We start from the raw sequence: 27,238 nt of genomic DNA, 5'->3' as shown, positions 1-27,238 counted from the left end.
TTCACAGGCCACAGACTGGAAGGGACATTCCTATTAACCCAGTGCAAATCCATTTATATTCAGCTGTCTTTGCAAAAGCTTCCTCATTAGCTCCTTACAGAATGGGAGCTCTATTGCAACACCAGCAACTGAACAAAGCAGGGCTAGCACTGGACACCCAGAGCAGAGAGAGTTCTTGTAAGGCATCAATTCAATCCTAACTTCTACATCAAAGTACAGGTGTAGCAGAGCCACTGACCACACAGATGGCATGTGCTGCCAGTGGTATGGAGAGCACTTGTTTGGTTTCACATGTAATGTCCTCCTCAAAATAACCAGGGGAAAACTGTACGGTTGTAAATGACTTATTGTGCAAACTGCTTGCATATCCAGTCATTTTTGCTGCCATCCTGTAAGATTATAGACTGCTGCTCAAATCCAAACTGTGAAAAAAAAACCTAGGAAATGCTCCATAAATTCTTCTGCAATCTAGTTCCCATGGAAAACAACTAAAATCTTGTTTCTACCTGCTAATAGTGGCCACGGGACTGAGTACACATCAATTGTATCAGTCACAACCACTGAAAATCTTACAAAGCTAATTTTCTAAGATCTAAACTGTACTTAGTCTGATAAATATGTTTTGCTACAATTATCAAATCATCAAAACACTAATAGAGAGCAAAAATTCTGTGTTGAGGTAGGCCCCAGCCTGTGCAAGGGACCAAAACCACTGCAGTGAGTCAAGTGTCCTGGGGGCTCAGCAGGAAACAACCCAGACAGGATGGCTTTGCCTCACACAGGAATCATTCTACAGAATTTCATGTGTGCATCAACCCTCCAAACTACAACCCTCTGCCCACCAAAACCATTGAACCCACAGCCCACAGGACTAGAGAAAGGCAGATGTATTCTCCTTAACCAGCAACTAGAAACTCCTCAGGCAAGACTCACAAGAGATCAGCCAGTTCTCTTTGAATAAGGTCTGCAATGCTTTTTCAACTCCTGTACTGGCCTGCAAGACATATGAAGGTCTGGGATTCTTTTGGTTCAGATATTTGAAAGGACAGTTATGGGAGTCCTTGCCTATCTTGTTAGATTTTCTGTCTCACTTCAAAATGAACTGGAATGTGATGGAAAAAGCTGAGATGTATAAGCCAGCAGTTTCAAAGGGAGGTTATAGTTTGTAGCAGGGCAAGTGCATGATATCCTGCAATAAATGTTAAGCAGCCCCTTTAGTGATGCCCAGAGAAGGAGGATTATTACTGTGCTCCGACTGCGCTGCCGTAGATTGTGACAGGAAAGGCCGCCTCCTTCCTTACCCCCCAGGCAGGGCATTTACTGGTGAAAGGGCAACTTCAGGCAAAGGCTGGTTTCCCTAAAGGCTGGTTTCCCTAAGGGCTGGTTTCCCTAAAGGCTGGTTTCCCTCACTCCAGCTGCAGCCACAGACGGATGGGCTCTTCCTGCACGAGCCCCTTCCGCAGAGTCACAGCATCACAGAATGGGTCAGGCTGGAAGGGACCACAGTGGCTCATCTGTTCACCCTTCTGGCTGAAGCAGGGCCGTTCTAGAGTGCATGGCACAGGATGGCATCCAGACAGTCCTTGAGTATCTTCAGTGCAGGAAACTCCACACCTCTCTGGGCAATCTGTTCCAGCGCTCGGTCACTGCACGGGAAAGTTGCTCTTCATGTTCAGGTGGAATGTCCTGTATCAGTTTCTGCCCGCTGTCTCTTGTTCTATTGCCCGGTACCACCAAGCAGAGCCTCCTCTTGACGCCTCTTTCGGTATTTCTACACATGGATGAGGTCCCCTCTCAGTCGTCTCTTCTCGAGGCCGAACAGGCCCAGCTCCCTCAGCCTTCCTTCCCAAGATCCGCTCCAGTCCCTTGCTCAGCTCTGTCGCCAACCCTGGAGCTCCTGCAGGAGCCGCCCCGGCGCTCCGCACCCCGGGCCCCGGCGGAGCCCCGCGGTCCCGGCCCCGCCGCCCCGGCCGTGACGCGCCCGGCCCGCGCCAATGGCGGCGGCGCTCGGAGCCGGTGTGGGCGCGGCGCTCCCCGCCGGCCGCGGCTCCGCGGGGCCGCCCTGCCGGGGCGCGGAGGCTCCTTCCGCCGGGAGCGGCGCCGGGCGGCGGGAGGCAGGTAAGGGGCGAGCCCGGGGCCGGGCCGGGGCAGCGCCGCTCGCAGCCCGCGGGCCGGTGCCGGGCCGGGCCGGGTCGGGCCGGGCCGGGCCGGGTGGGTGGGGGTCGGGACCCTGCCGCTCTTCCCGGCGGCTCCAGCGCCGTCGGGAGCAGTGGCGGGGCCCTGGGGAGGTGCCGGCACCTCCGCGCAGCCCCCGCGGGGAGGGCGTGGGGGGCGCCCGGGGCGGTTCGGGTCGCGCCGCCGCCGGCGGAGCCCCGCGCCCGCCTCCTGCCGCAGCCCGCGGGGAGCGGGGCCGTGCCCGGCCCGGGGCCGCCCAAGGCCGGTGGCGCCGCAGCCCCGCACGGCTCCTAAGCCGATCCGGCCTTAATGCCCGGGCCCCGTGCGGGGCTGCCGGGCGCCGTGCGCGCCTTGCCGCGGCCGCGGAGCGCTCTGGGATCCCCGCGGGCTCCGAGCAGCGCGGCCGTGGCTGGACGGGGGTACCGGAGGAGTCCCCGCTCGGTTCGTGTGCGCGGTGTGCCTTGGAACACGTCCAGTCTAGGGGTGGTTCACATCCTGCCACCGCCACGGCCTGAACTCGGGAACAGGGCCCTGCTCTCCCGAGGAACAGCATTGCTTTTATTATATGCAAGGAGTTGGGATATTTTTCTGGAATTCTGTAGCAATCAGTGATACACCAGGCCACTGGAAGTTTTAATTACCAATATGTTTTCTTCATTTAAGCATTTTAGTTCTATCTGAAATTACCTGGCTGAGCTGTGGGATGAGGAATAATTCAGCAGATCAGGTTTTTTCCAGGCCCCTGAGATTACTTGACAACTTCTGCCTTCACTGAAAAGCACATAAACCAGCAGCACTGAGAATCCTTCAAAACTGGGCAATATCTGTCTTCATCTTCTGCAGCACAGCCAGCGCAAAAGGGGCCTAAAGTGAAGTCGTTAAAGTTTATAATCCCAAATGCATTTGGGATTTTCCCATGATGCCCCAAACACTGTCTCAAAAGTTCAGATGAAATAATATGTAGAAACCCTCACTTGTCTTGGCTGCCTTGAGTATTTTAAACCAGTTCATTAGCCTGCATTATTTTGGTTGTCTCATCTATGTTTTTCTTAACTTCATAATCTTTGGAATTTTCATCACCTTTTCCTGAACCGTTCCAGGTACTTTTCTGCTTGCCTGGACTGTCATTCCAGGTACAGGCCTTCATTTATACATTTGCCCCTCTTTAAGAGACCCAAGCATCACTTTTCTTTGTTACCTGGCTAGGTAGCTGTCATTGTTGCATTATCTATAATGCTTCCTTCACTGCAGACTCTCTGGTATTCTGGTTACTTAAGATGAAGTGCATAATATTGTCTTCTGTTATAAACACTGTTTTGGAGAATTTTAAGTGCTAATACTGAAGGGTTATTTTCACAGCCTTTATTTTCCCAGTGATACACACAGTAATTTTCACCTCCTCTTCACTTTTTCCATTATTTCATGTTATGTCCTTCTGTACTCCATTATACAAGGATATAAAGAAGGTAAATGGTTGATCCAAGAGCAGACAAAGATTCATGCCTTCAAAGTCCCAGCAGCAAAGAGGGGGAGATGATGAAAACCAGAGGATTCATCTTAGTTATGCTACAACTAATAGGAGAATTTTGCTCATGACCTTCCCCTGGTATCACTCATTCTCTGCTGCTATGTGTTTTCTTATCACTGTTACCTGTTCTTCACTTGTTGGATCCAGGTTTTTAGGTACTTAGCAGCAACAATTCTATGAAGCAAAGCCTCCTGATATATTCTCCCTAGGATCCCAGGGGAATTTGCTGTTCTTTGACACTGACCCACAGTTTCACCACTGCCATTCACGTAGAGAGTGCAAGTCAGTCCCTGTGTGCCACCTCTTTTACCAGAAAGCAGGCAGGCAGGTCTCCTTAGGCTCTTGTACTGAAAGCAGAGTTGCCATTTGACAGCAAAGAAGCAGTGTTCCACACTGACTACAAGCAAGAATTCCTCTTTCATTGTGTTGGATCTGGGTCTCCTTTCCTCTCCCAGTTCCCTGCTGTATAGTTAAAGGAGCTGAAGGCAAAGTTCAAAACATTCATTAGCAATTCTGATTGTCAAACATACAGAACTACCAAAATGTGTCTGTTTTGATGGCACCCAGAAGGTCAAGTGACAGAAATACCCTGGCCTTTCTTGACTTCTGAACGGACTGATGTGCACCTGGCTGACCCCTCTGAGAAGGGCGGGGCTGCAGTGCCCAGAAAATGACAGGTTATTATGTGATAGAACCAGAATGGAACTCGAGCAGGTCTCTGCTGCCAAACCATTCTCTGTGTACTTAAATTCATCACACCTACGTATAAAGATCCTGAAGTTGGATCTGCTCCAGAATGCTTTGAAAGAGGTTTCCTGGCAGAAGCAGGCAGGATGTTCATGGTTTAAAACCAGATGTGTGCTTTTGGAGAAGCTCCCTTTCACATCCTTGCCTTTGTACCTGTGTAGGTGTGTTGTTACACAGAGAGGAGGCTGAGAAGGAGGGATCAGGGGATATCAGGGCTTTGTGGAGCTGAGATGAGCAGGGTGTGTAGCACCACCAGCATTACCAGATCCTGAGAGTGGAGCTGCCTGCTATGAGATGGTCTGTGCTGTTTCATCCCAGTTCAGAACTGATGTCTGTCCCCAGCCTGCCAGAGCTGTCCTGTTTGTTTCTGAGCTCTTGTAGGATTAGACTGTAGTGGGCTGGTAGAAGAGTCTTTCTTATGGCTTTTCAGGGACATCTGAGAGGTGCTGGCTGCACAGCTTTGACAAAGAGGTCTGGCTGCCAGCTTTGCACAGGCTCTTTTTAAAAAATCATTTCTTACATCTTTATTTAATTTGACTGATGATGGCTCAGAGCCATCTGCAGTAGCTTCAAGTCCATTTTTGTACCCATCGTTTCCAGCAATAACCTTGGTTTTGCCTTTCAGATATGGCCATGCCCAGTTCCCTTCTGTGGGCTGTTGACATTTTTGGGAGGGTTTACACTCTGTCTACTGTTGGCCAGTACTGGGAGCTGTGCAAGGACACACAGCTGGAATTCAAGAGGGTCTCTGCTGTCAAACAGTGCTGCTGGGGAATAGCCTGTGACCATCAGGTGTACACCTACGTGTTCTCAGGAGATGTTCCCATCAGATACCAGGAGGAAACCTATGAGAACCAGGTATGACAGGTACAGTACCTCTCACACAGCCACTGCTTGGGCTGACAGCACAGTCTACATCAGCTGTCTCAATGTGTTTTTCTCACAGGAGATTGGTCAGTTTTATTTGTTTTCCTTTTTTTTTTCAGAAGTTTCTGAAGAGTACATATATGTGCCAAATACCAGGTTATTCTTGTAGTATTTAAATTCCCAAAGGAGTTACACTTCCCTGCTCCTAGCAAAAGCAATGCCAGTGTGAACTCCAGCCTGTTCTGTGTGAGCCATTTCAGACTGGAGCATTCCCCCTTTTCACTGAGTGGTTTCCATTCCTCCTTTCCTTAGTGACAAATACACAATCCCCTTGAGAAAATGTCCCATGTAACTTCCAGGCAACACAGATCAGAAATATATTATATATGATCATATATTCTGATAAAATATTATCAGAAATATATTATTCTTTAAATAATGCTACTTCTTAGTGTTCCAAAGACTTCTCTATTAAAGGCATAACTTTCCATTAAAGTACAATGTTTCCAACTTTTTTGCATAGAAGTGTTAAGGTCATTCTTTCTATCTGATGCACTTCAAAATAATATCTTTAAAACAGTATTTTTAAGGAAATTTATCACATTTGGTTGTAAGTTAACCAAAAGTTAATTGGGAGAGAAAATTGTTGAATTTTCTTAAGCACATTTCTCTGATTTCTAATGGGCAATAGAATGAATATAAATTGGGAAGAGACATTAACTTACTTGCATGGGCAAAAGTACAACAAATTAATTTTATACATTATTTAATATTGATACAGCTTTTCAGCCATTTAAGTATGTTCCTTTTATTGTGTAAACATGTTCTTTAAAAATGCCAAATTTAAAATTTTATTTGTTACTTTAAAATTTTCAATTTGTTTGTTCTAGGTAATGAAAAACAGAAAACAAAATACTAGGAAGCACAAAAAGAAATTCTCTACAACAGCTAGCAACAATGAAATTAAGTTGAAGTAGTTTGCAGATAATGTGGAAGGCAATTTAGCCTTTCTAAAGAAAATGCTAAATTTCTAGTAACAGCAAATAATATTTTGTGTAAAAATTATTGATGGATTTTGCACCACTGACTTTCCATGTGCCCTAAAATGTAAGACAGTATTACAGGACAGATTTTGACAGTATTTCTATAGTATGTAGGAGTCTGGGGGAAAAATATGACAGTATTGGTGAAAATCCTTATGTTATCACTTCTGTAACTGATTCAAGGCAGATTAGGGAAAAAATATAAGATCCAGGGGAGATTTGCTGATACAGTTCTCTCAACACTGTTCCTGGCAGAGGCAGTGCTGTTTTTCTAGTGCAGACAAGATATGAATCATCTTTCTCTGGGAGTAGATTAGAGATACCAGGGCCATCCATACAGCATTACCCTAATGCTGCAGTGTCATGGTGCCATACATCACCAAAATAAAAAGCCCAGTGCCTGGTAAAATATAGCATCAGATGGTCCTATTTATGTAGCTGAAAATTACTTGGTTGGGACAAGCTCTGCAGTCAGCCCTTCTGTGATATTTAAACCTTCCTCCAAAGGCTGTGTCAGGGAGGGGCTCATGGAGTGAACACTTTCTCATTCACCCCAAGAATTTATTCCTCTTCTACTGCAGAAGGTACAAAACATGTCATGACTCCCTGTAGATGTGCAATGAGATAATGTGATCTCAAAGAAAATACTTTATTTATTATTTCTGGCAGCGCTGGAATCCAGTTGGTGGCTTTTGTGAGAAATTACTGCCCAGTGACCGCTGGCAGTGGAGTGATGTGAGCGGGCTAAAACACCAGCAGCTTGATAGTTTCACACTGCCTTCACCACACTGGGAGTGGGAGTCTGACTGGTATGTGGATGAAAATATTGGAGGGGAACCAACAGAGAAAGGGGTAGGTGAACAATACCAAAAAGAGATCTATTCTGGGAATCCTTACTCTGTAAAATAGAAGGAACTTTTATAGAAGTGTAAAAAAGTCTGTAAAAATAAAACTTGCCATAGATACTTCTTTCTGAGAAATAGTTCAACTCTAATACAACAGAAAGAAGGATCTTGTTTGAAGGCTTTTGAAGTCTATAGGAGCTTCTATAGAAGCTTTTTTCTTTTGATCAGGCCACGAAATCCTGGCAACTGAATGCCATTGTTATTTAAGGTCTTTACTATGAAGAAAGTAAAATGTTTTACTGTGTCTTGTTTGTTCTGTGTATATCACCTAGAGGAATTTGGGCATGATTCATAAATCATTCATGGAATTAGCTGATTTGTTAATCAGGGCTCTAGAGACACACAGAGTGACTTGTGCTGTGACTCTTGTGCAGAATTGCTCTGAGTTATGACTTCAAGCTTTCCCTTGATCCTGTTTTTCATACAAGGAAACCTCTGTTTGCAGGGCTGGACTTATGCCATAGACTTTCCCAGCACCTACACAAAGGATAAGAGATGGAATTCTTGTGTCAGACGCAGGAGATGGATCAGATACAGGAGATACAAATCACGGGACATTTGGGCAAAGGTTCTGGATCTCTTTTACATATTAAATTGATTGTCTGAAATAATCAATTAGAAGTGCACAAACATTAATTTTCTATGACTTCTCTGTTAGCTGGACTTGGATTCTTTCACTTCTGACTTGCTATTCTTGTAAGCATAAATGGAAGGCTGGGATTTTTCATGGAAACCTGTGGTAATAAGGTACCAAATCTTATGGTGATGCAATTAGAGATGGATGCAAATTTCAGATCAACTTTTTAACTTCCTTTGGTTGTGTGACAAAGCACTCTTGTTCAAGGTGGTACCTGCCTTGCATCATTCACAAGCTGTGGTGCTTTATCTGTGTGAATAACTGTGCTTTAATAATTGTTGTTCCATTCTAAGAACATTCAAAATTTGTAATTTGTGATCTTTCAGCTTTCCATTTCTGAATGCACTGTTCTGTGAGTAAAAACTTCCTTTAGTTAAGGTGCATAACACAGACTTCTCCATGCTGCCTTGGCAGCATTTCCCCTCTCTGCATATGGAGGCCTTGAGTGAGAGGGAGAATCTCCCTGCTCAGCCGCTCTAGGGGGTGATACATAACCAATCTGCAAGACACAAGTTATACCACCAGCCAAGCCACCTGTTTGCAGTGTCTCCTCTCCTCAACCTTCCTTCCCTTTGCTCCAGATTGTGTCCCATGATGAACCAGACCAGCTGCCAGACCCTTTCAATGACATCTCCGTCGGAGGATGGGAGATCACGGACGAGCCTCTCGGCCGCCTCTCAGTGTGGGCAGTTTCTTTGCAAGGAAGGGTATGTGTGTGTTCCCTAAGTTTTCTAATAAAAAATACTAGTTAAAAGGAGTTAAATACCTGTATAGCAAGGCAGGGTTGTTATTGTCTTACACTGGTAAGGAAATGCACTGCTTGTGCATCTGGCAGAGGATGAAAAGCTGCTTTGAGACTACATTATGTAACAACTTGTGTTGTAAATGGAAAGGCTTAGTACTTCTAGGGTTGTTGTTTTATGGAAGCCTTAACCTCTATGAACAGGTGAATCTTAAAAACTGGGGCTGAGTAGTAGAATATTATATCTTGAAAAATGCTCCGAATGCTGACTGTGATGTTGGGAACCAGGAGAAGGAGCCTTAAAACCTGACAGAGGTTCTGGTGAAGCATTGTGCTGTGCCTTTGGGGTGGAGAGACAGGGATGATTCAAGAGTTTACAGAATGGTTTTTCAAAGACTTAACTGATTGGAAAGTGATCACCTCCTGACCTGGCAATGTGGTATCCAGCTCTGACATGTTTTCATTTTATTTTCTATTGAAAACTATATATCTTTCTCTGTTATTGTTGTTGGTTTTAAGCCTCCCATGGGGTCTCCTCTTTTGCTCAGTCCTGTGAAGATTTGACTCTTGCTTTTCTTCCTTCATCCTTACAGCATATATCTAATATTCCTTTGTGTCTAGACACTTTCTAACTTGTGGTCTCAGAATGTAATACTTTTAACAGATAACCTGAGCTTTCAGTCACATTTGGCACTGCCTGGAGAGGCAAGCAATCCTGCTTACATTGTATAAAATAAAACTCCCTATTCCTCATACTTTCTAGTAATACATGACAAGCATCCCAGTCTAAAGGCTTACTTGACTGCCACTGTAAAATGCTTTTATTTCCCAAGTGAAAGTCCCCAGGGAAATAAAGTATTCTTAAAAGTGAAGATTCGGCACTCAGCAGTCGTGCTGTGGAGCATTTGTATGACTGCCACAGGATACTTTCTGTGTTTGACCTTTCTGCTTTGACTGTGATCTACAGAAAATTGCAGTCCAAGACTAACAAATGGCTGAATGTCACCAAAGGCTGCACAGAGAATGGAATTTTTCCCCCATATTGTGACAAGCTCTGTTCAGTGAAAGTGAGGCCAGGCTCTCAGCTAACAGTAACATTTTTGTGCTATGTATTTGTTCACTCGTGGTTTATATAACATGCCCTGAAATACACTGAAGTGGTTTAAATGTTGAAATATACACAGAACTTGTAGCAATAGGTTACTGTACTCAATCCAGATGTAGTTCCATGATAAAAGCTGCTCTGTAGAACAGCCTCCTCCCTTAGTACATAAGGAAATAGCTTCAACTGCATAATCAGCATTTAAGAAAACATACCTTTAAAGGTCAGATGCCATACACTACATAAAACAATCCTCTTGTTAAAGGAGAGCAGTTCTTTCCAGTTTGTCTTTACTCTTGTCTCAATGGTTTCATTGTTGTAGTGATATTTTTTTCCTTATTTCATTTGATTTTGTTTTTTTAAACTTGTCTAGGTATGGTACAGAGAAAATGTCTGCCATCACAATCCAGAAGGTTCCACATGGTCCTTAGTCACCACTCCTGGTGAAGTTGTACAGATCAGCTGTGGACCCTATGACCTCCTTTGGGCAACTCTCTGGGAAGGGCAAGCTATTGTGAGAGAAGGAATTGACAGGAATAACCCTCAAGGTGAATTTTGTTAAATCTGGCTGGAAACCCCTTTGATTTGTATAGTGTTGAATAAGAAACTAACCTACAGTGCCTTCTGGGTTCTGTCTTTGCAGGAATTTCCTGGAGCACTGTGGAGTCTCCAAGCTCTGAAAATGGGATCATGCACGTCTCTGTGGGTGTTGATGTGGTGTGGTGTGTTACAAAGGACAGAAAAGTAAGAGAGTTCATGTTCTTCTTTTGCTTTTTCCTTCCCTTTCCCTGTCTGCTGCTCTCAAACAGGAGTGTAACTGGCACAGGAAGTATTGGTGATTGGACTCTGTCCCCATGGTTTGGGGAATTCTGGTTCCCCTTGCTGTTATGGGAATGCTCTGTGGTTTCTGATAGTTGAGCTGAATTTAAGGAAGACCTTTTGCCTTTTTTTTGGAAGGAATTTTCTAAACCCAAGTCAGACAGATTTGGCAGGTGGATGGGGATGTGGGTGGAGATTGGATGAGGAGCCTCTTCTAAGGGATATTAAGCATCAAAATTGACTCCTGTTTCCACAAGGACTGAATTTTACATAAAAGCAGCAGGAGGAGTATTCTCATCTACACTTTCCTGCATGATGCTATTTTATCTTCCTACTGCAACTGTTCCCTCTTAATCAGTCTTTTACTGTGGGGGTTTGGTATTTAATTAGGTGAGATATCTCTTATGTGGATGTGTGATTACTTTCTTGCTGGAGTTTTAACTTAGATTGATGGAATGTCTTAAGTTGGAAGGGACCCATAAAGATGATGGAGTCCCACTCCCTGCTCCTTCACAGTGAATTCAAAGCCAGGCCTGAGCTCTGTGCTTGTGCAGCAGTTCTGTTGAGTTTCTCTGCTGTAGTGAGTCAATACTTGCCAGCTGAGCCATGGTAACAGGCTGTGCCCAGCCTGCTCCATCTGCCACATAAATGCACTGTAATAAATGGAGATAGGCTGGTGCATTTTCCTTCAGATCTGCCACAGGGCACTCAAGCATCCTGATGTTATGGGATTCAGCCAACAGCTTCTAAGGGAGCTGCTTGCTACAATGACTGTATGGATATATGCTACATACAGAGGGAACTTCCTCCAGGTGCCCAGCCCACAGACACTTTCAGATTGGTAAAGTCAGATCTAAGGGAAGACAATTTAAAGAACTGTACTGCTAAAGACATCCCCCTGATAGTTCCCTCTGGCAGCTCTGCTTCTAGGGTTTGAATGTAAGAACACTATTTAGAAGCCCATTCTGAGTGATCAAAAATAGCCTATGTGGTGATAGTAATAGAAAGTATTTTTCCAAGAGCATAAAAGCTAACTCTGTCACAGGAAGTCCTACAAAAAAGTCTCCTTTTTTGGCTTTTGTGGGTGCAGGTGGACACACAATGTGGGTACTATTGGGTGAATTGTTTTATCTTTATCTGATAAAGAATCAAGGAAGTAATTAATTTCTTAAGACAATGTGGCAAGTCAGTGTTAGAGATTAAGACTAATCCACTAAAGAAACTAAATTCCTGCTAGAGCAGAGGGAGAAAAATTTAGACTTTCTGTTGTTGTTGTAGGTATGGTTTAGAAGAGGAGTGAACTCACATAATCCTTGTGGGACAAGTTGGATTGAAATGGTTGGAGAAATGATGATGGTAACTGTAGGCTTAAACAACCAGGTAAGAGAGCAGGGGAGCAGCTGAGAGGGTATTTACATTCCCCTCTAAAGGGAATGTTACCTCTAAGGGGTATGTTCCTTCTAGGGAAGGAGCTGTTCACACGTGGGGAGGGGTCTCAGCAGTGCCAGTAGGGCTGGCTGGACAAAGGGACCCTGGGCTTAAACTGCTGGGAGGGAGAGAGGCTGAATTCTGCAGTTCTGCACCTGAAGGTGACAGTCAGCACGTGTCTTGTATGGCACAGGGAGATGCAGACTGGTTTTGGTACAGAATTTTGTTCTGCATCTACAGTGTCAGCATTAAGGAAGAACACAAAAGGAAAATGCTGTGTCCAGCAGTTTTCTGTGCTCAATTCTGCACCACTGCTCCTTTTTTGTATCTGATACCTGCTGCATTCCAAGCCACTTCCTTCACCAAGCCCTTTCCTCCCTAGGTCTGGGGAATCAGCTGCGATGACAGAGCGATTTATTTTCGTCAAGGTGTCACACCAAGTGAGCTCAGTGGGAAGACATGGAAGGCAATTGTGTCTGGCAGGGAGAGTGACAGATCTCAGACTGGGAGCTCAACAAGTCTGCTCAGGTACTTCATGAAATACCTGCTCAAGACTTCATACAGCAAGGGTTTCAATGCTAGGAGACATTTCTTTACATTCAAGGGGTACAGACAAGGAGGAGTGGGGAAGACATCTCTAATCATTATGTATGCCAAAAGGCAATTGCATTTTTGCCATTAAAATTAACAATAAGCAGCAGTTGTTGCACTCAAAGAATCTGAAGCTCCCACATTGGAATTCACTGCATGCCTGCAGTAAAGCATGTTCCTCTGGGCTTTACTATCTCTATCTGGAACTAGTCTCTAATAAGAGAAGATGTGTTTTATGAAATACAATGAAGGAGTGTCAGTTCCACTAGGAATTATTCTTTCTGAGTGTCACTATATGTTTCTTTTCCTAGGGAGGTTAAATCAGTTACTCCCCCTGCCTGCTGGCCTCTGGGCTGTACCACACATGCCAATGGATCTGACTTGTTTGAGCCAGAGTGTGTGCTGAGAAGTTCCCTTTGGCAAAGACAAATCATAAAAGCAAATAATGGGCTTTAAAAAATCCTATTCATTATTTCGTATTCAGAAAATGGGATGCGTTTTCCTGAGAGTTGTAGGCAGCCAACACCACCAATTGTTTGAGAAGATCAATAAAATTCCTTCCTGTGTTTCAGATTTACTAGACCTGTTTGCCAGGTTTGTGTTGGACTCGTTCCTCTGATGACTGAATTTGACATTTAAAAGAGAAGTCTGCTGTGTCTCTCCTGCAGTGAAACACTAAGTCAGTTTCTGTGTGTCTGCAATCTAAGGCCTGTGCTGATTTACAATGCTTTGGATGATAATTAATTATCTATTTGTCCTTCAGTGCTGGCTGTTTCTTTACTGATGATATTCAGAACCAAACAAGCGCGGTCATTCAGGGTGATGCAGATCCTTCCTCTGATACAGAGCTGCCCGGCGTGCCCCCGAGCCCTGCCAGCCCTGCTCTGCTGGGAGCTGCAGCTGCTGGGGATGGCCCAGCCAGCCAGGCTGCAACATCTGCACGGCTGCCTGTGGATCCTCTGCACTCTGAGCAAGGAGAAGCCACCGCTGCTTCAGCTAGTAACGACAAAGATAACCTTGAAATGAATAAATCTCCTGCAAACCCAAATCCTGCAGAACTGCAGTGGATAAACATTGACTTGAAGGAGGCTCAGAAGCATCCAGTGCTGTCTGTCAGCAGCTTTGCAGACACATCCAGCCTCTCTTCCCTGGGCGCCTTCTCGGTGGGAGCTGAAGACCAGTATGGAGCCGATGAGCACCCGCTGTGGGCCTGGGTGTCTGGGGGAGGCTGTCTGGTGGATCTGCACAGCCCACTGAAGTGGTTCACTGCTCCATCAGGTACTGGCCAGTCACCACAGCACACCCTAGTTCCTGTCACAGCTCAGTATGCTCTTTAAGGAAAATGGTTTTTTCTCAGCAAAGCAATGGTGCAAAACTTGTGCTAACCCACTTTCTCTTACTGCAGTTTGTTAATAGGTTCATGTCTCAGCATAGTGCTGCAGTATTTAGCTGTAGAGCACTTTGGGCTTGAGATAAATAAATGTAAAATTGATATTTTCTCTTGAGTTCCTGTAGCAATTTTGTAAAGTAATCTGTGCTGGATCTGCATCTCATTTTTAATTGTACTGAAACTGCAGCTTTGGGCAAAACACATAATATCACTGAGGAGTAACAGGAAGGAGTGAAAAGGGCTCTCTTGGGAGGTGCAGATGCTGGCAATAACTGCCTCACTCTGCCATCCCTACTGAAATGGGTAAAATAAACCATGAACTGTGGCATCCCAGTATTTAACAGTCTAACTCGTGATGTATATTATCTAATTACCTTGCAGTATATTATCTAATTATCTTGCAGTTTAGTGGCAAAACTCTCATTTTTACAAGGTTATGGCTTTAAAAGCTTCTCTATAATCTATCTAGTGATCCTTTTTCTATGAATCATTTACAAAGTTTGGCTGTAATACATTGATTCCAAATTATAATCATTATAAAAATGGTGTTAGACTGGGTTGATCCAGTCTGGTGTTCAAAGGAGCGCCGTGTTTTACCTTTCACAGAACTGTACTCAAAGCTCACTGGAGTTATTTGGTTTGGTTCTGTCCTAGGTTTGTCGTCATCTGTGCAGTCTCTGTCCCTGTCCATCACTCCTGCACAGACAGCAGCGTGGAGGAAGCAGATTTTTCAGCAGCTCAGTGAAAGGACAAAGCGGGAACTGGAGAATTTCCGGCACTATGAGCAGGCTATTGAGCAGGTATGCAGTGAGGACATTTATCTTCTAAACACATCTGGGAATCAATAATACTGATTTGAGCTTACTGTCAGCTTTATATTCTTGCCCTTACTTCTGTCTATGACAACTTTCCTGGATTATTAATGTCTGAGCTCCCTGTGGGAAATGAACAGCTTGTCAAAGATGGAGCAGCAGTATTCATCTAAAAGCATTATCAGATAGTTTTATTTAGGAAGAAACAAAGCATTGGTCAGCATTATTTGGGTACTGTGAGACCTCAAATCCTCAGAGAAATGGTTGCAACAGCAGAACATTATATGAATTATTCCACCACAGGATGAGGCATCTTAATTGAAACAGTGACTCAAGGAGGTGAGCTTCCCTCTCTGTGGCCATTAGGACTAATTTAACTTGCGTAAATAAATGATGCAAACGTCAATGGCAGCACATAAATAGCAGCAGTTTTGTTTGATGTTCCCTTTGTTATGACTCCTTGGCTCTTTTCAGATTCATTCATATTGTTGGTCCCTTCATTGCTAATTGCCTAATGACATCTAGAATTATTTGATTAAAAACATTTGGAGTCCAGGGATTTGATCACATTTAAAAAAAATTATGTCAAAAGTCTTTAAATTCCAAAGAGAGGTTGTGTTATAACAAGAGCAAACTTGAGTCAGTTACTACCCGTGTGCTACTGCATTCTTGCAGGGTAAGAATGTTACTACTGTTGTACACGTGCTACCTTAGTATCTTTTTATCCACTTTCATGAGTTTCCATACTCTGGTACACTCTGTATGGGAATGTGTGATACAGGTGTATGAATGTATGATGAGGTGTGATACAGACTAACCTGCAGAAGACACAACTTGTGGGCACAAAACCAGCATTTGGGAGAAAGAAAAGAGCCATGCCGTTTCTTTATTCCTTTTATGTTTGCCTTGCAGTCGGTTTGGGTTAAAACTGGAGCCTTGCAGTGGTGGAGGAACTGGAAGCCTCATAAGTGGATGGATGTTCGAGTTGCACTGGAGCAGTTCACTGGGAGTGATGGGATGCGTGACAGCATCCTGTTCATCTATTACATGTACCATGAGGAGAAGAAGGTGTGTTCAGCTGCAGACCCCTGGGAGAGCTGCCTTTGGCAAAGGGAAGCCTCTGAAAGGGAAACAGTTTCTTTAAAGGAGGCAAATTATGACACCTGTTCTGAGGTTTGGCAACCAATTCAAAGGTAACCCCAGGTACCAGCAAACCACAGGCTTTTCTGGGCTGTGTCAATGCTGTGTCAGAAATACCCAATCACAAACCACTCACATTGCTTAAACCATCAGTTCTCACTAATTAGGAATCCTTCTGGAAATTCAAAGTGTTCTTGATTGTGAAGAGCCCAGTTTGGCTGGACAGGGTCTTCCCAAGTAGGGTTAATGCCTGCAGGCAATAGGAATCAGAGGTAGGGTGAGGCTGGAAGTGGAGTCCTATTCCCTCTGCGCCAAGAATTGTTTCTTTGCTGTCCTTGGCAGGAATGCCTTGTTTGTAGACTTGAAGTGCAAAAATGCTGGCTCTGTGGAAGGTTTGCCTTAGTCACGGGGTTTTTTTTCTCTTGTCTTAGTACATCCATGTGTTCCTGAATGAAGTGACCATTATAGTTGAAGTGCTGAATGAAGCCAAGCATTCCTTTGCACTGTACACACCTGAGAGGACGAAGCAGCGATGGCCAATCCGCCTGGCAGCCGCAACAGAGCAAGAAATGCATGACTGGGTAATTCTGGCATCTCTCATTTCAAGCTGGCAATATCTGCAATAAAACACAGAATCCAGTCTCTGAAATGTCAGCATTACATTTAAACTCTTGAGGCTACTCATCTGGGTTTTAAGTGTAGGTATTTAAACCATCTGATCAAACTTAGTAGTGACACCTGAGGCTTGTTATCTCCTCTGAAGTCTGCTTGCTTTCTGTTGCTGCAGTTATCCACAGCAACACTAATGTTGCTTTACATTCTCTTCCTATCTCTGGATATAGATTAGGGTAGGAATGAGTTAGGAGTTGAATTAAGTTACTGTGTTCTTCTGCATTGGTAGAAGAACCATTCTCTGTTTTCATTGCTGCAGAGAGTCTTTTGTACAGGCAGACAGGAATAGATACACTGGAGCAGGGGCAAACCTGAGATGCTTCATCCTGATCAGCTCCTGCAAACCACAGCAGTTCCAGTGGTTGTATAATAATTTGTGAACCACTGAATTCTAGTGCCTTTTGAGAAAAAGCTGCAAATTCATTTTGCTGATTGGCAAGAACGTGCAGAGGTAAAATTTTGTTTTACAGTACTGAGCATCTTAATGGGAATTTTTGTTCTCGCTGTAAATGGAAGTTTTTTTTGCTTCTTGTTTTGTAGCTGTCTTTGCTGAACATGTCTTGCTGTGAAAGCAGACGGATTCAAGGCCCTCCTTCTCACCATGCCATTTGGTCAGTTACTTGTAAAGGAGACATCTTTGTTAGTGAGCCAAGTCCTGAGCTGGAGGCCGGACCCCAGTTGATGCCATGTGACCAAATGTAAGAGGCTTCTGAAGCTGTTCTTTCTGCATGGGATGCCATCCAGCAAAGAATGTCCTGTTAGTCCAGTGGCTTTGATGGGCTCTTGAGCGTGTAGTACACTGCAGATGTCTCTCACTGACAGGGTTAATGGCTGCCTTCCTACTCATGGTTGCACGTGAAGAATTTCACCAAATCATATTTTAATTCTTAGATGCAGGAAATATCCTTGTGATTTCAAAAGCCTTTCTCACTGAGATCCCAGTTTTTTAAATTGCATCTTTAATGTCATAAGAGAGAGCCTAAACTGAAAGTAAATTTAATTGCTGTAATTGGAATATAATTTGAGCTTTCAGTTTTATCTGAGTCAAGAAATCTGAAATTCTCAGTCTTCCACAGACACTGCAGTCCAGGAGCAGTTTCTCGACAGTTTTTATGACAACTGTGGCAATATGGTACTGCAAACTCCTCAAGCAGAACAATACCATCTGCTTTTTGGGAGCTGTTCAGAGCTAAATGCTTTCAACTGGCAGCTGCTTTCACTTAGAGATTGCACAGTGGTTGGACAAGTGAGCAGAGAAGGTTGCCTGTGCTGAAGATTACTGGGTTGTTGGTGGGGAAGGCACCCATCCCTGAAGGCTGTGCTGTTGAGTGCAGTGTCCTTTCCTGGCAGGTTCTGGCGGCAGGTGGGAGGGCACCTGCGCCTGATCGAGAGCAACAGCCGGGGCGTGGTGTGGGGCATCGGCTACGACCACACAGCCTGGGCTTACACTGGTGGATATGGAGGTGGCTTCATCCAAGGTACAGCTTGGCAGTGATGGAATTTTAAATGTCATGTCTTCGAGCTTTAGCTTTTCTCTAATCTACATTGTTTATTCCTCACAGGACTGGCCAGTAGTGCTGATAACATTTACACACAGTCAGATGTGAAATGTGTTTACATCTATGAGAACCAACGGTGGAACCCTGTCACTGGATACAGCAGCAGGTTATTTACTCCATTTATTGCATTTATGTACTTTAACACTGCTACTGTCAAATGAAACAAGGGTTTTGTTCTAGCTTGGAAAAGTTATTACACTTACTCTGTCTTCAGTCTCCTCCCACATTCATAGTTAACCTGTGATGGAAGGAGCAGTGTTTCTCAATTTTCTAATTTGTAATTATCAAAAATGTCAAAACGTCATTATGGCAAAACATTACAGAGTTGTGCTTTGTGATTGCACAAAGTGTGCCTACTTGCAGTACCTTTCACTATTAAGACCAGACAGAAAAGTTATTAGGATCTGTATATTCCTATACATATTGTGCTAAATACACTGAGTCCTTGAATAGTATATTTGACCAAAAGTATAGGAAAATACATATCCAATTATATGGCATTCAGTTTTAAATGGTAGTGAGGAATATCACTCTACAGAGAAACATTTACAAGGTCCTCAAGTTTGCTATAACTGGAAGCAACTGTACAGATTCTTTCCCACTGTGCTCATCACTCACATGATATTTCTAAATAGAGATTAATGATGGCAGTGTTTAGTGTGTGAAGGCAGGAAGTGCCACAAAAAGGCTTTTCTTCCCTTGCCTTTTAAACGCCCTGTTGTAAATGACCTTGCATTCCTTGTGCACTGTTCCACCACCACAGAGGTCTGCCCACAGACAGATACATGTGGAGTGATGCCTCTGGCCTGCAGGAATGTACAAAGACCAACACCAAGCCTCCTTCTCCACAGTGGTCTTGGGTAAGTTTTGGCTTACAAATTTTTTACAAAGAAGACCTGACTTAGCAAGTAGGATACAAGACTTAAGTTCAAGGGGCCCAGATTTTCTTCTGGGATTTGTTGTAACATTTAACCTTGTTTTCCCCATTAACAGCTAGCAATAATGTTCCATAGTCAAAAGAATGTTAAGCACTGAGTGGGGTGTTTTGTTTAATGTGACTTAGATCCTTTTCTCCTCCGCTGAATTAAAAAGATTTGGGAACTTCTGAGTGTATTTCAAGTGTTAGAAGGTTTCTAGCAAGTCATTGCTCTCCAAAAGGTGGAGATAAATAGAAGAAGAGGTGTTCATGATACATTAGGTGTTGATTGTTACTCCCACTGTTTGCCCACAGGTCTCGGATTGGTACATCGACTTCAGCCCGGCGGGCGGCACGGACCGGGAGGGCTGGCAGTATGCAGCTGACTTCCCAGCGTAAGGAAACTCCTCCTCTGCCAAATCCCAGACTCCAGTCCTCACTCCCTCTCATTTCTGGTTTGCACATTAACTGCCCTTTGACAGGGACTCAACACTGCCTCATTTCCCCCCTTTTTGTGGGCATGCTGATATTTGCAGGGAGGGAGGGCAGCAAGGTGAACTTGGCAAACTGTCACTTGAAGAATTTTCAAATCAGCAGTTGTGCCTGGTGGGCAGATGGAGGCAGTGCTCTCAGGCTGGCACTGACACTGGAGATGCTCTGACATCCTCATGAACACTGTTTAAATCTGTTTTGGTAGGTCCTACCATGGGCACAAGACAATGAAAGACTTTGTCCGACGGAGGCGCTGGGCAAGGTGAGGAATCTCAATATAAATAAGTTTTGAAGTTGAATCCTAATTGCTCACTAAGTCTACTTTAGTTATGAGGTGAAGAGTCTTGTCAACAAAACCCAATCAACAAAAGAGAAAGTAAAGAAACCTGAAATAAATAACCCAGCAGAGGAACTGATGACCTTTAGCATTATGTCTCTAATTGTAAGTCTCTATGAGTAGTTACCCTCTTGGATTTTGTGGGATCTGTAGATAAAAGTCAGACAGTTCTCTATATCTGATTTTCCTTATGGTAAATGATTAAGGCATAGTAGACACTGGGTATATCAGTACATATTAGGTCACTTGTAACTGCTGGTAATAGGCCTTTTCTATTAATAGTTTCAATTTATGAATTCCACATACTGAATGCTGGGCCACAGATAGTCCAACCCCATTTCAGTCAGAGGAAATGTCCAGGAGGAACCCAGAAAACAGCAAACTGCCACTGTATTCTATAAGCTGGGGAAGTCTGTGCATTCCCTGTTTTTCCAACTTTTCTGTGCTTTCTATACTAGAGCATCTAACAGCTGTGCTAATTGCTGTGAATTTACACACTGCTGGGTTTAGTACTGATGCTACAAAGTATTTTGCCCCTTGTACAAAAAGCTCTGAAGTGAGGTTCTGAAGCATCAAAAGTGTTATTTCAGGATATGCAGCAAAACAAACCCAGTAAATCAAAATGGTGACTTGAAATAAAATAAGCAATTTGAGAAATATGCTCTAGTCTAAATACATCCTCTTTTTTAACTGCCAATTGAAAATTGAAAACAAATAGACTCAGGGTTGGATCTGGTTTTTCAGAACTGGAAAACAGAATGTCCTGATGTTTTTTAGGACATTATTCATACATGAAATTATTGTGGTGGTGACAGAGTCTAACATAATTTCCCTAATTGACAGCACTACTTTGGTGCAATTTCCACAGAAAAAGTACACCAAGTCCCAGCATGACTTACTAAGTCTGTCATTTAGACTGCCTACCTCAAGATGCTACATAACCTCTTTAACAGACCAAGCAAAAAAGAATTGTAAAGTTATTCTTTTAACCAAGACAGAGGAAGGAATGAGCTGGGTGTGGAGTTCTCTCTGCACTGTATTATCCTGCTGCTGCCCAGTGAGTCTGAGAGAGCTATGGAGCAGTGTAGCACCAGTTGCAGACTTCTTGGGTGGTCCTGGTTTTATAAAGTAACTTTAAAAAAACCCTAAACAAACAACAGAAGCTTTGAGAAATCAATATTAGATCACTATTAGTTCAAATTTCAAAACCTGATTAATTGTTAATAACCTCTTTCAAATTAAAAATACTAATATTTAATGAAAAGCACTACCTAATGAAAGGACTTTAGGACTGAAAGTCAACAATAGACTGGGAAACCAGTTATGGAAAGTACACACTTCTGACAGGTTTGGGCTTTTTCTGCTTCAGAAAATGTAAGATAGTCACCAACGGGCCATGGCTGGAAGTGCCTCCTGTTACCCTGTGGGACATCTCCATAATTCCCAGTTCAGATGCAGATGATGAAGAAGCAGTAGCACTGTGGGCAATCAGTGACAAAGGAGACGTGCTCTGCAGGCTTGGAGTGACACAGCAAAATCCAGCTGTAAGGCTCCCTGTTTGTTTTTACTGCTTCTTGATGTATTTAATGTAATATGCCAAGTACATACAATGACACAAGGCCCTCTCTCAAAGCACCTTGTTATTTTTCATCCCTTAGTGTCCCAGATTTGCAAGTCCCTGTCCATCAGCTGTAGCACAGTTAGCTGCCCACGTTCCTTATAATAGTGCTTCTCTTGCATAATCCACCTGAGCTTGTGCCACATCACCTGCAGGAGCCTCTCTCAGCTCCTGGCTGTCTTCTCATGAAGCATTTTACTTCCACTTTCTGCACTGGCAGCTTAGTTCTTCTTTTTTTGTTTGTTTTTTGAAATGGTTGATAACAGGTGTATCCCAGTTAAAGGAATTGCTGAGGAAAGGACTCTGGGAAGCATGGTCCCACTCTGGTGCCGCAATACCAGTAGGACAAAAACCAGGAAAAACATCAAAGAAAATGCTTTAGTAGAATTTTGAGAAAAACTACAAGAAATTGAAATATATTTAGTATTTTTTCCTTCCTGATCTGTAAGGCTGTGCAGCAGTGAGAGCTGGAATACTGTGTCTGGAATGTAAAATCCTATATCAGCTGTTTTATGTGAGGAATTAAGGGAAAAAAAGAAGGCTCTAGTCCAGCTGTTGAAAGATATGTAGATGCCTAAAATGCAGTGATTTTAGTAAAAAAGGCCCTTCATGGTCCAACTTAGTTATTTTCAAAGAGTTGTATCTCCAAATATCTTTGAGGATCAGCAACCTCATTTCTGTTCAGTCATGAAGTTATGTAAGATTTATTCTCCAGAACATTTTTCACTATGTTGGTTTTTTTCTCATTTGGTAATAATCAACAAGATTTTGTCATGGAGGTTTTAAGCACTGCTTCAAAATTCATCTCCTATGATTTGTTAGGGAACATCCTGGCTGCATGTGGGAACAGATCAGCCCTTCATTTCCATCTCCATTGGAGCATTTTACCAAGTGTGGGCTATTGCTAGAGATGGTTCTGCCTTCTACAGGGGTTCAGTGTCTCCAAACAAGCCTGCAGGTAAGAACTTGTTCTTTAGCTTTTGCTCTGCTCCACTGCCATGTCTGAAAAAGTCCAATCTGTTTCGTAGAGGTGTTTCCCATGGCTGTGCAAAACAGTGCAACAAGTAATACAATAATTATAGCAGTTCATTTGCTATTCACTTGTGTAATTTAAAGTGTTCATTTGTAAAGACAATCTGTTAAAAATGTATGAAGTGTGATGTCATTCACAGCTTTCCTGCACAGCAATGTATTTCAGCTGCAGACATTTCCATACCTAATTCTATTTTTGCAATGCTTAACTCAAGATTTGTGACCTTTAGGTGACTGTTGGTACCATATCCCTTCACCTCAAAAACAGAAGTTAAAGCAAGTCTCAGTGGGACGAACATCTGTGTTTGTCTTGGATAAAAATGGTAAGGATTTAAAAAATTATTAGTCAGTGCTAAAAATACATCAGTCTGTACTAGACTGATTTAAAAAGAAGAGATTAAGTTAGAACTGGACAGATGAATACTGGTGCTCCAAAGGGACTAATATTTCATACTGAATGATCTGGAGGAGCAGTGCACTTAAGTACTGCTTCTGAAGGCTTGGTTGTTTTCTCTGATAGTGCCCTGGGTAACAACAATCCAGCACCTGTGCTCTGTGGGGGGAAGACACAGACGAATGTCAGAGAATTGCACGGCTGGGCTTTGTCTGGAATCCTGCTCCAAAACAGATAAATCATGAAGCACCTTTTGTACAAGAAACAAGCCTTTAAAAACAGATTCAGAGACCTTCAGCTCACTTGCTTTTGTTGTCTAGTGCCTAGTTCCTTATATGAACATTTTTCCCCAAGAAGTTTTACAAAACAGAGTATTTGCTATTTTTTATAAGCAATAACTACAGAAATACAAATTCCACAGTGGGAGCTTCATTTTGTCCATCTCTGTAACACCTTAGCCAAAACTGCATTTCCCTGGAACACAGAAAGAATTCCTGGTCTGTGTTGTTTACAGCACTTCAGACAAACAGCCATGCTGGGCTGTAACCAGCACTCTTTGTTTCACAGGCAATCTCTGGTACCGGCAGGGAATCACACCCAGCTACCCTCAAGGATCCACCTGGGATCATGTTTCCAATAATATCCGGAAAATGTCTGTAGGGCCCCTGGACCAGGTGTGTATTAAGCTTCCTTGCAGCTCATGAGTTTGTTAAAAATTATGTAGAATATACTTTAATAATTCAACGTTCTTCAGCCTTAGTTTTGTTTAATTTCATTGCACAAAATATTGGTCTAAATGCTAGAGTCTGATAGCAGAGGAAAAAATCATCCCAGTGGAATAGCAATACAGCCAAGCCCTCTGCTGCACAAAGCCTCAGTAATTTTTTCCATTTTTTTAACAAGGCTATATATTTCAACAAGGCTTTTTATATATTTCATATCATCTATTTCCTGCTAAGTCTTATCTGGCAGTGTTTTAATTACAACACTGCTCTGTAGTTTGTTTGGGTGTCTCTCTGCCTAAATTAGAGCATTTTCAGCCTATTGAAGAACAAGCCTGGTTTTTGAAAGGGGTCAGACAGAGATTTCACATCTGGGAAGAGCAGCACATTTTACTGCCTCTCTCTGCTTCCTTGAGGTGTGGGTGATAGCTGACAAAGTGCAGGGCAGCCACAGCCTGAGCTGTGGGACCGTCTGCCACCGGACTGGTGTCCAGCCCCTGGAACCTAAAGGCCTCTCCTGGGATTATGGCATTGGGGTAAGTGCTGGGGGCACAGAACTGCCTGAAGTTGTCCATCCCAATGTCTGTGGGCTCACAGAGAAAGGGAAGTGCCATCCTGCCCAACTGGCCAGCATTGGAAATCTTGGATATACCTGCAGAAGATGGTCATTTTCCTTCAGGTTTATGTTCCATTCTGAGGTTATTATAATGGGCTGTGCAGTCATAGCTGGGAAGTTGTTTATTTGCATTTGATAAATATTCATTTTAAATAGGTAATGTAAAAGTTACAATGGAAAAACTAGTGGAGTAAGAGCCATTTAAAAGAAAGTGGATTCCTTCCTGGTCTGCACATGAATACATTGTTGTACCCTGTAATATTCTCAGTGTTTTGAGAAAGGCTATTTTAAGGTTTTGCCACCTTTTAAGTTGGTGGAACAACTGCAGTAGCTCTGTTATGAATGCCTGACCCTACTAATCTCAATTCCCCATGATAAAAAACAATCCTCAAGCTTACCATTTCTGTAACTCCCTGTCAGGGAGGTCTGCTGTGTTTTGTTTTATTTTACAAGGAGCCTTTCTTCTGATTCATCCCAGAGCAGGATTACTTTCCTCATGAACAAATAGAACAAACTAGCAGTGCACATAAAGCATCACATCACATACAGCACTGACAGGGTGATGTTTCTCCTTTTGAGTTTCTGTGTCCCTTTTTCACAGGGTGGCTGGGAGCACATTACAGTCAGAGGAAATGCAACAGAAGCATCTCGGGGTGCTGTGCCTGACACCGCCGAGGAAAACCCAGCAGCATCGAAGGAGGGAGAAGATGAGGAGAGTAAAAGGAAAACAGAAGACTCTAAAGCCCCTCTGATGGTCAGTGAAAGTCAAGAATTGGACAGAAATTCTGTTAATTGTTAAATTGTTGCCATCTATGTGTTGCTAACAAGCAGAAGGCAATAGCTGAAAAAGAAACAGATGTCTACTGCTTGAAGAGAAAAACATGACATTTTTGTGCTACTAATAATATGTTTGACTGAACTGGACTTTGCAATGGGGTATTTTAAGTACTGAATCCTTCTAATGCATCTATGTGACTTGATAGAGTTCATAGTTTTGTCAAAGCAGGCAAAGGTTTTTAACCACCATGTATTTCTGGCCCTTTACCATAGCTGCTACACACCATGCAAATGTGAATATCTGCACCGATGATCACTGTATTTATTTCTTTTTTTAATGCTCCCTACATTTCTCTTATATTCACACATCTCGCACGCTGTCCTTGAGATTCGGCTTTGAGCACAGATGAAAATGTTTTATCAGTTTGAATGAATGCAGGCAAACACAGCTGGTTTGTTTGTAGAGGCCCTTACACAAGCACAGAGCTTTGCTCATGGGAGGGCTCCATGTCTAAGGATGGACTGGGTCAGGCTGTTCTTGCTCCCATCAGCAAAATCCAATTCTACACAACTCTTCTTAGGCTGCAGTTAGCAGGAAGGGCCAGTTTTTGCTGTCCTTTCTCACAGTGTGTTCATCAGGCAGCAGAACCCCTGGTTTCAGGGAGCCACTGGAGAGCCCAGTCCTGCTCAGTTGGGCTCAGCTCTGAACTGTCACTGCAAGTGCTGGGAAATCATGGTCTGTCTTCAGCTGAACTGAAACTGGGACAGCTGAGGTACACAGATGCCTACCTAAGGAGGCTGGAAGGGACCAGACTCTGGATGCTGTGTTCTGGATCATTGCAAATTATGCTCTCCTACGGTAGAAGTTAAAGGAAGGTCTTAAACTGACTTTACAGTGGTAGGAAGGCAAAACAACTGTACTGACAGCAGTGGAGTTTGCCAGTGTACACTGATGGAAGTTCAGAATAAAGCTCTGCTCTCCATTTTAAGTGATTTGTTCATCCCTTTTTCCAACATGAAACCACTTTCTATTCTCAAAAAAAAGCTGTTTTTCCTGACCTTTTATCATAATTGGACAGTTTACATTCATTTCTCCTCTCTGTGTGACTGTACATGAAGCTCTTTTTATATGATTTTGGTGTGGTCTCAGTACTGTATTTGTAGAAGTAAAACTTATGTTTGCACGTATTTAAGGAATATATTTGGTATTTAATGCCAAGGAAAGCACTGTTTCCAAGTGTAAATGTGAATGAAGATTGAAGATGCTTTACTGTTAAAAAAAAGAACCTGTTGATCTTCCCAGTATGTGATTAGAGATTTCTGGTTTATACATACATTGTGGGAGAAGCATAAATCATGTGTTGCATTAATTACCGTAATAGGTTTTGCATAACTTGCACAGTATCTTGTCCAAATAAATAACTTTATTACATGTATTTTTAGAGAATTATTAGGATTGTATTTTTCTCTGCGTTGTATTAAGGTTTTTCCTTTTAATAGTCAGTGTTTACATCTCCAACAATCAACCTGATTGCATACAATAAGCTTTATAATGTACCTTTGCATTTTTCCCTACATTGCCAAGTTTCACTTACTTTACTGTAAAAGGCTGGGTTTAACTGAAAAAAAAAGTTATAAGTTGCTTATGTTTGAGTACTAAGTATTTGCCTTCTAAAATATTATTTAGAAAATTATTTAATTTAAAAATATGTCATTGTTGTGGCTAGTTAAAGTATGGAAAAGTGACTTTAAACTGAAGCAATTTTGAAAAATAAAAGTAATTTATCAGAAAAACAAGCTTCTTCAAAATCCGTTTTGACATGTCCCAGAACAGAGCACTTTGTACTTTGCTGCACTGTGGAACTAGCAGCTGTAATTCCATAAAAATGCCTGTGGCCAGAGCCTGACTGGCCTTGGGGATGGAGTGTTCAGGGAAGGTGTGACTTTCACCTGCCTCCTGGGCTGCTGTACTTACAGCTAGATAGGATGTGCCATTCTGGGTTTAATGTTTGAAATGCCTCTGGTTGCAGAAAGTCAAAAATACAATGCCCAAGCATTAAACTCTGTATGTTTAGGAGCAATACCAGCAAAATTGGTTCTTAAAGTGCAATTCTTCATCAACAGCACTATTAAAATACTGGATTTTAAACTTGCTGGTTCCCTCTTTCCACCAATGC

The 27,238-nt window shown here is 43.0% G+C and overlaps 1 protein-coding gene across 3 annotated transcripts; it reads left to right on the top strand.

Annotated features, from left to right (window-relative positions):
* Positions 1 to 1,994: 1,994 nt before the first annotated feature.
* Positions 1,995 to 26,858, top strand: TECPR1 (tectonin beta-propeller repeat containing 1). Of its 3 annotated transcripts, none has more exons than XM_059861486.1 (25): positions 1,995 to 2,118; positions 5,076 to 5,308; positions 7,030 to 7,212; positions 7,711 to 7,833; positions 8,484 to 8,609; positions 10,120 to 10,294; positions 10,390 to 10,490; positions 11,844 to 11,945; positions 12,376 to 12,521; positions 13,348 to 13,862; positions 14,629 to 14,774; positions 15,699 to 15,854; positions 16,358 to 16,507; positions 17,139 to 17,296; positions 17,949 to 18,076; positions 18,161 to 18,263; positions 18,921 to 19,017; positions 19,389 to 19,468; positions 19,771 to 19,827; positions 21,272 to 21,446; positions 22,343 to 22,478; positions 22,783 to 22,875; positions 23,514 to 23,620; positions 24,085 to 24,204; positions 24,886 to 26,858. In XM_059861486.1, the coding sequence occupies exons 1-25, from the start codon at positions 1,995 to 1,997 to the stop codon at positions 25,081 to 25,083; spliced, it is 3,732 nt and encodes a 1,243-aa protein (XP_059717469.1). In that variant the 3' UTR covers positions 25,084 to 26,858. The 3 variants fall into 3 exon arrangements, with proteins under 3 accessions (XP_059717469.1, XP_059717471.1, XP_059717470.1); XM_059861487.1 differs by lacking the exon at positions 1,995 to 2,118 and adding an exon at positions 4,631 to 4,747; XM_059861488.1 differs by lacking the exons at positions 21,272 to 21,446; positions 24,085 to 24,204; positions 24,886 to 26,858.
* Positions 26,859 to 27,238: the final 380 nt, after the last annotated feature.

The sequence above is a fragment of the Haemorhous mexicanus genome, chromosome 17, assembly GCF_027477595.1.
Source record: "Haemorhous mexicanus isolate bHaeMex1 chromosome 17, bHaeMex1.pri, whole genome shotgun sequence".
In the NCBI taxonomy this organism is placed as follows: Eukaryota; Metazoa; Chordata; class Aves; order Passeriformes; family Fringillidae; genus Haemorhous; species Haemorhous mexicanus.
This window is presented reverse-complemented; position numbering and strand designations above follow the sequence as displayed.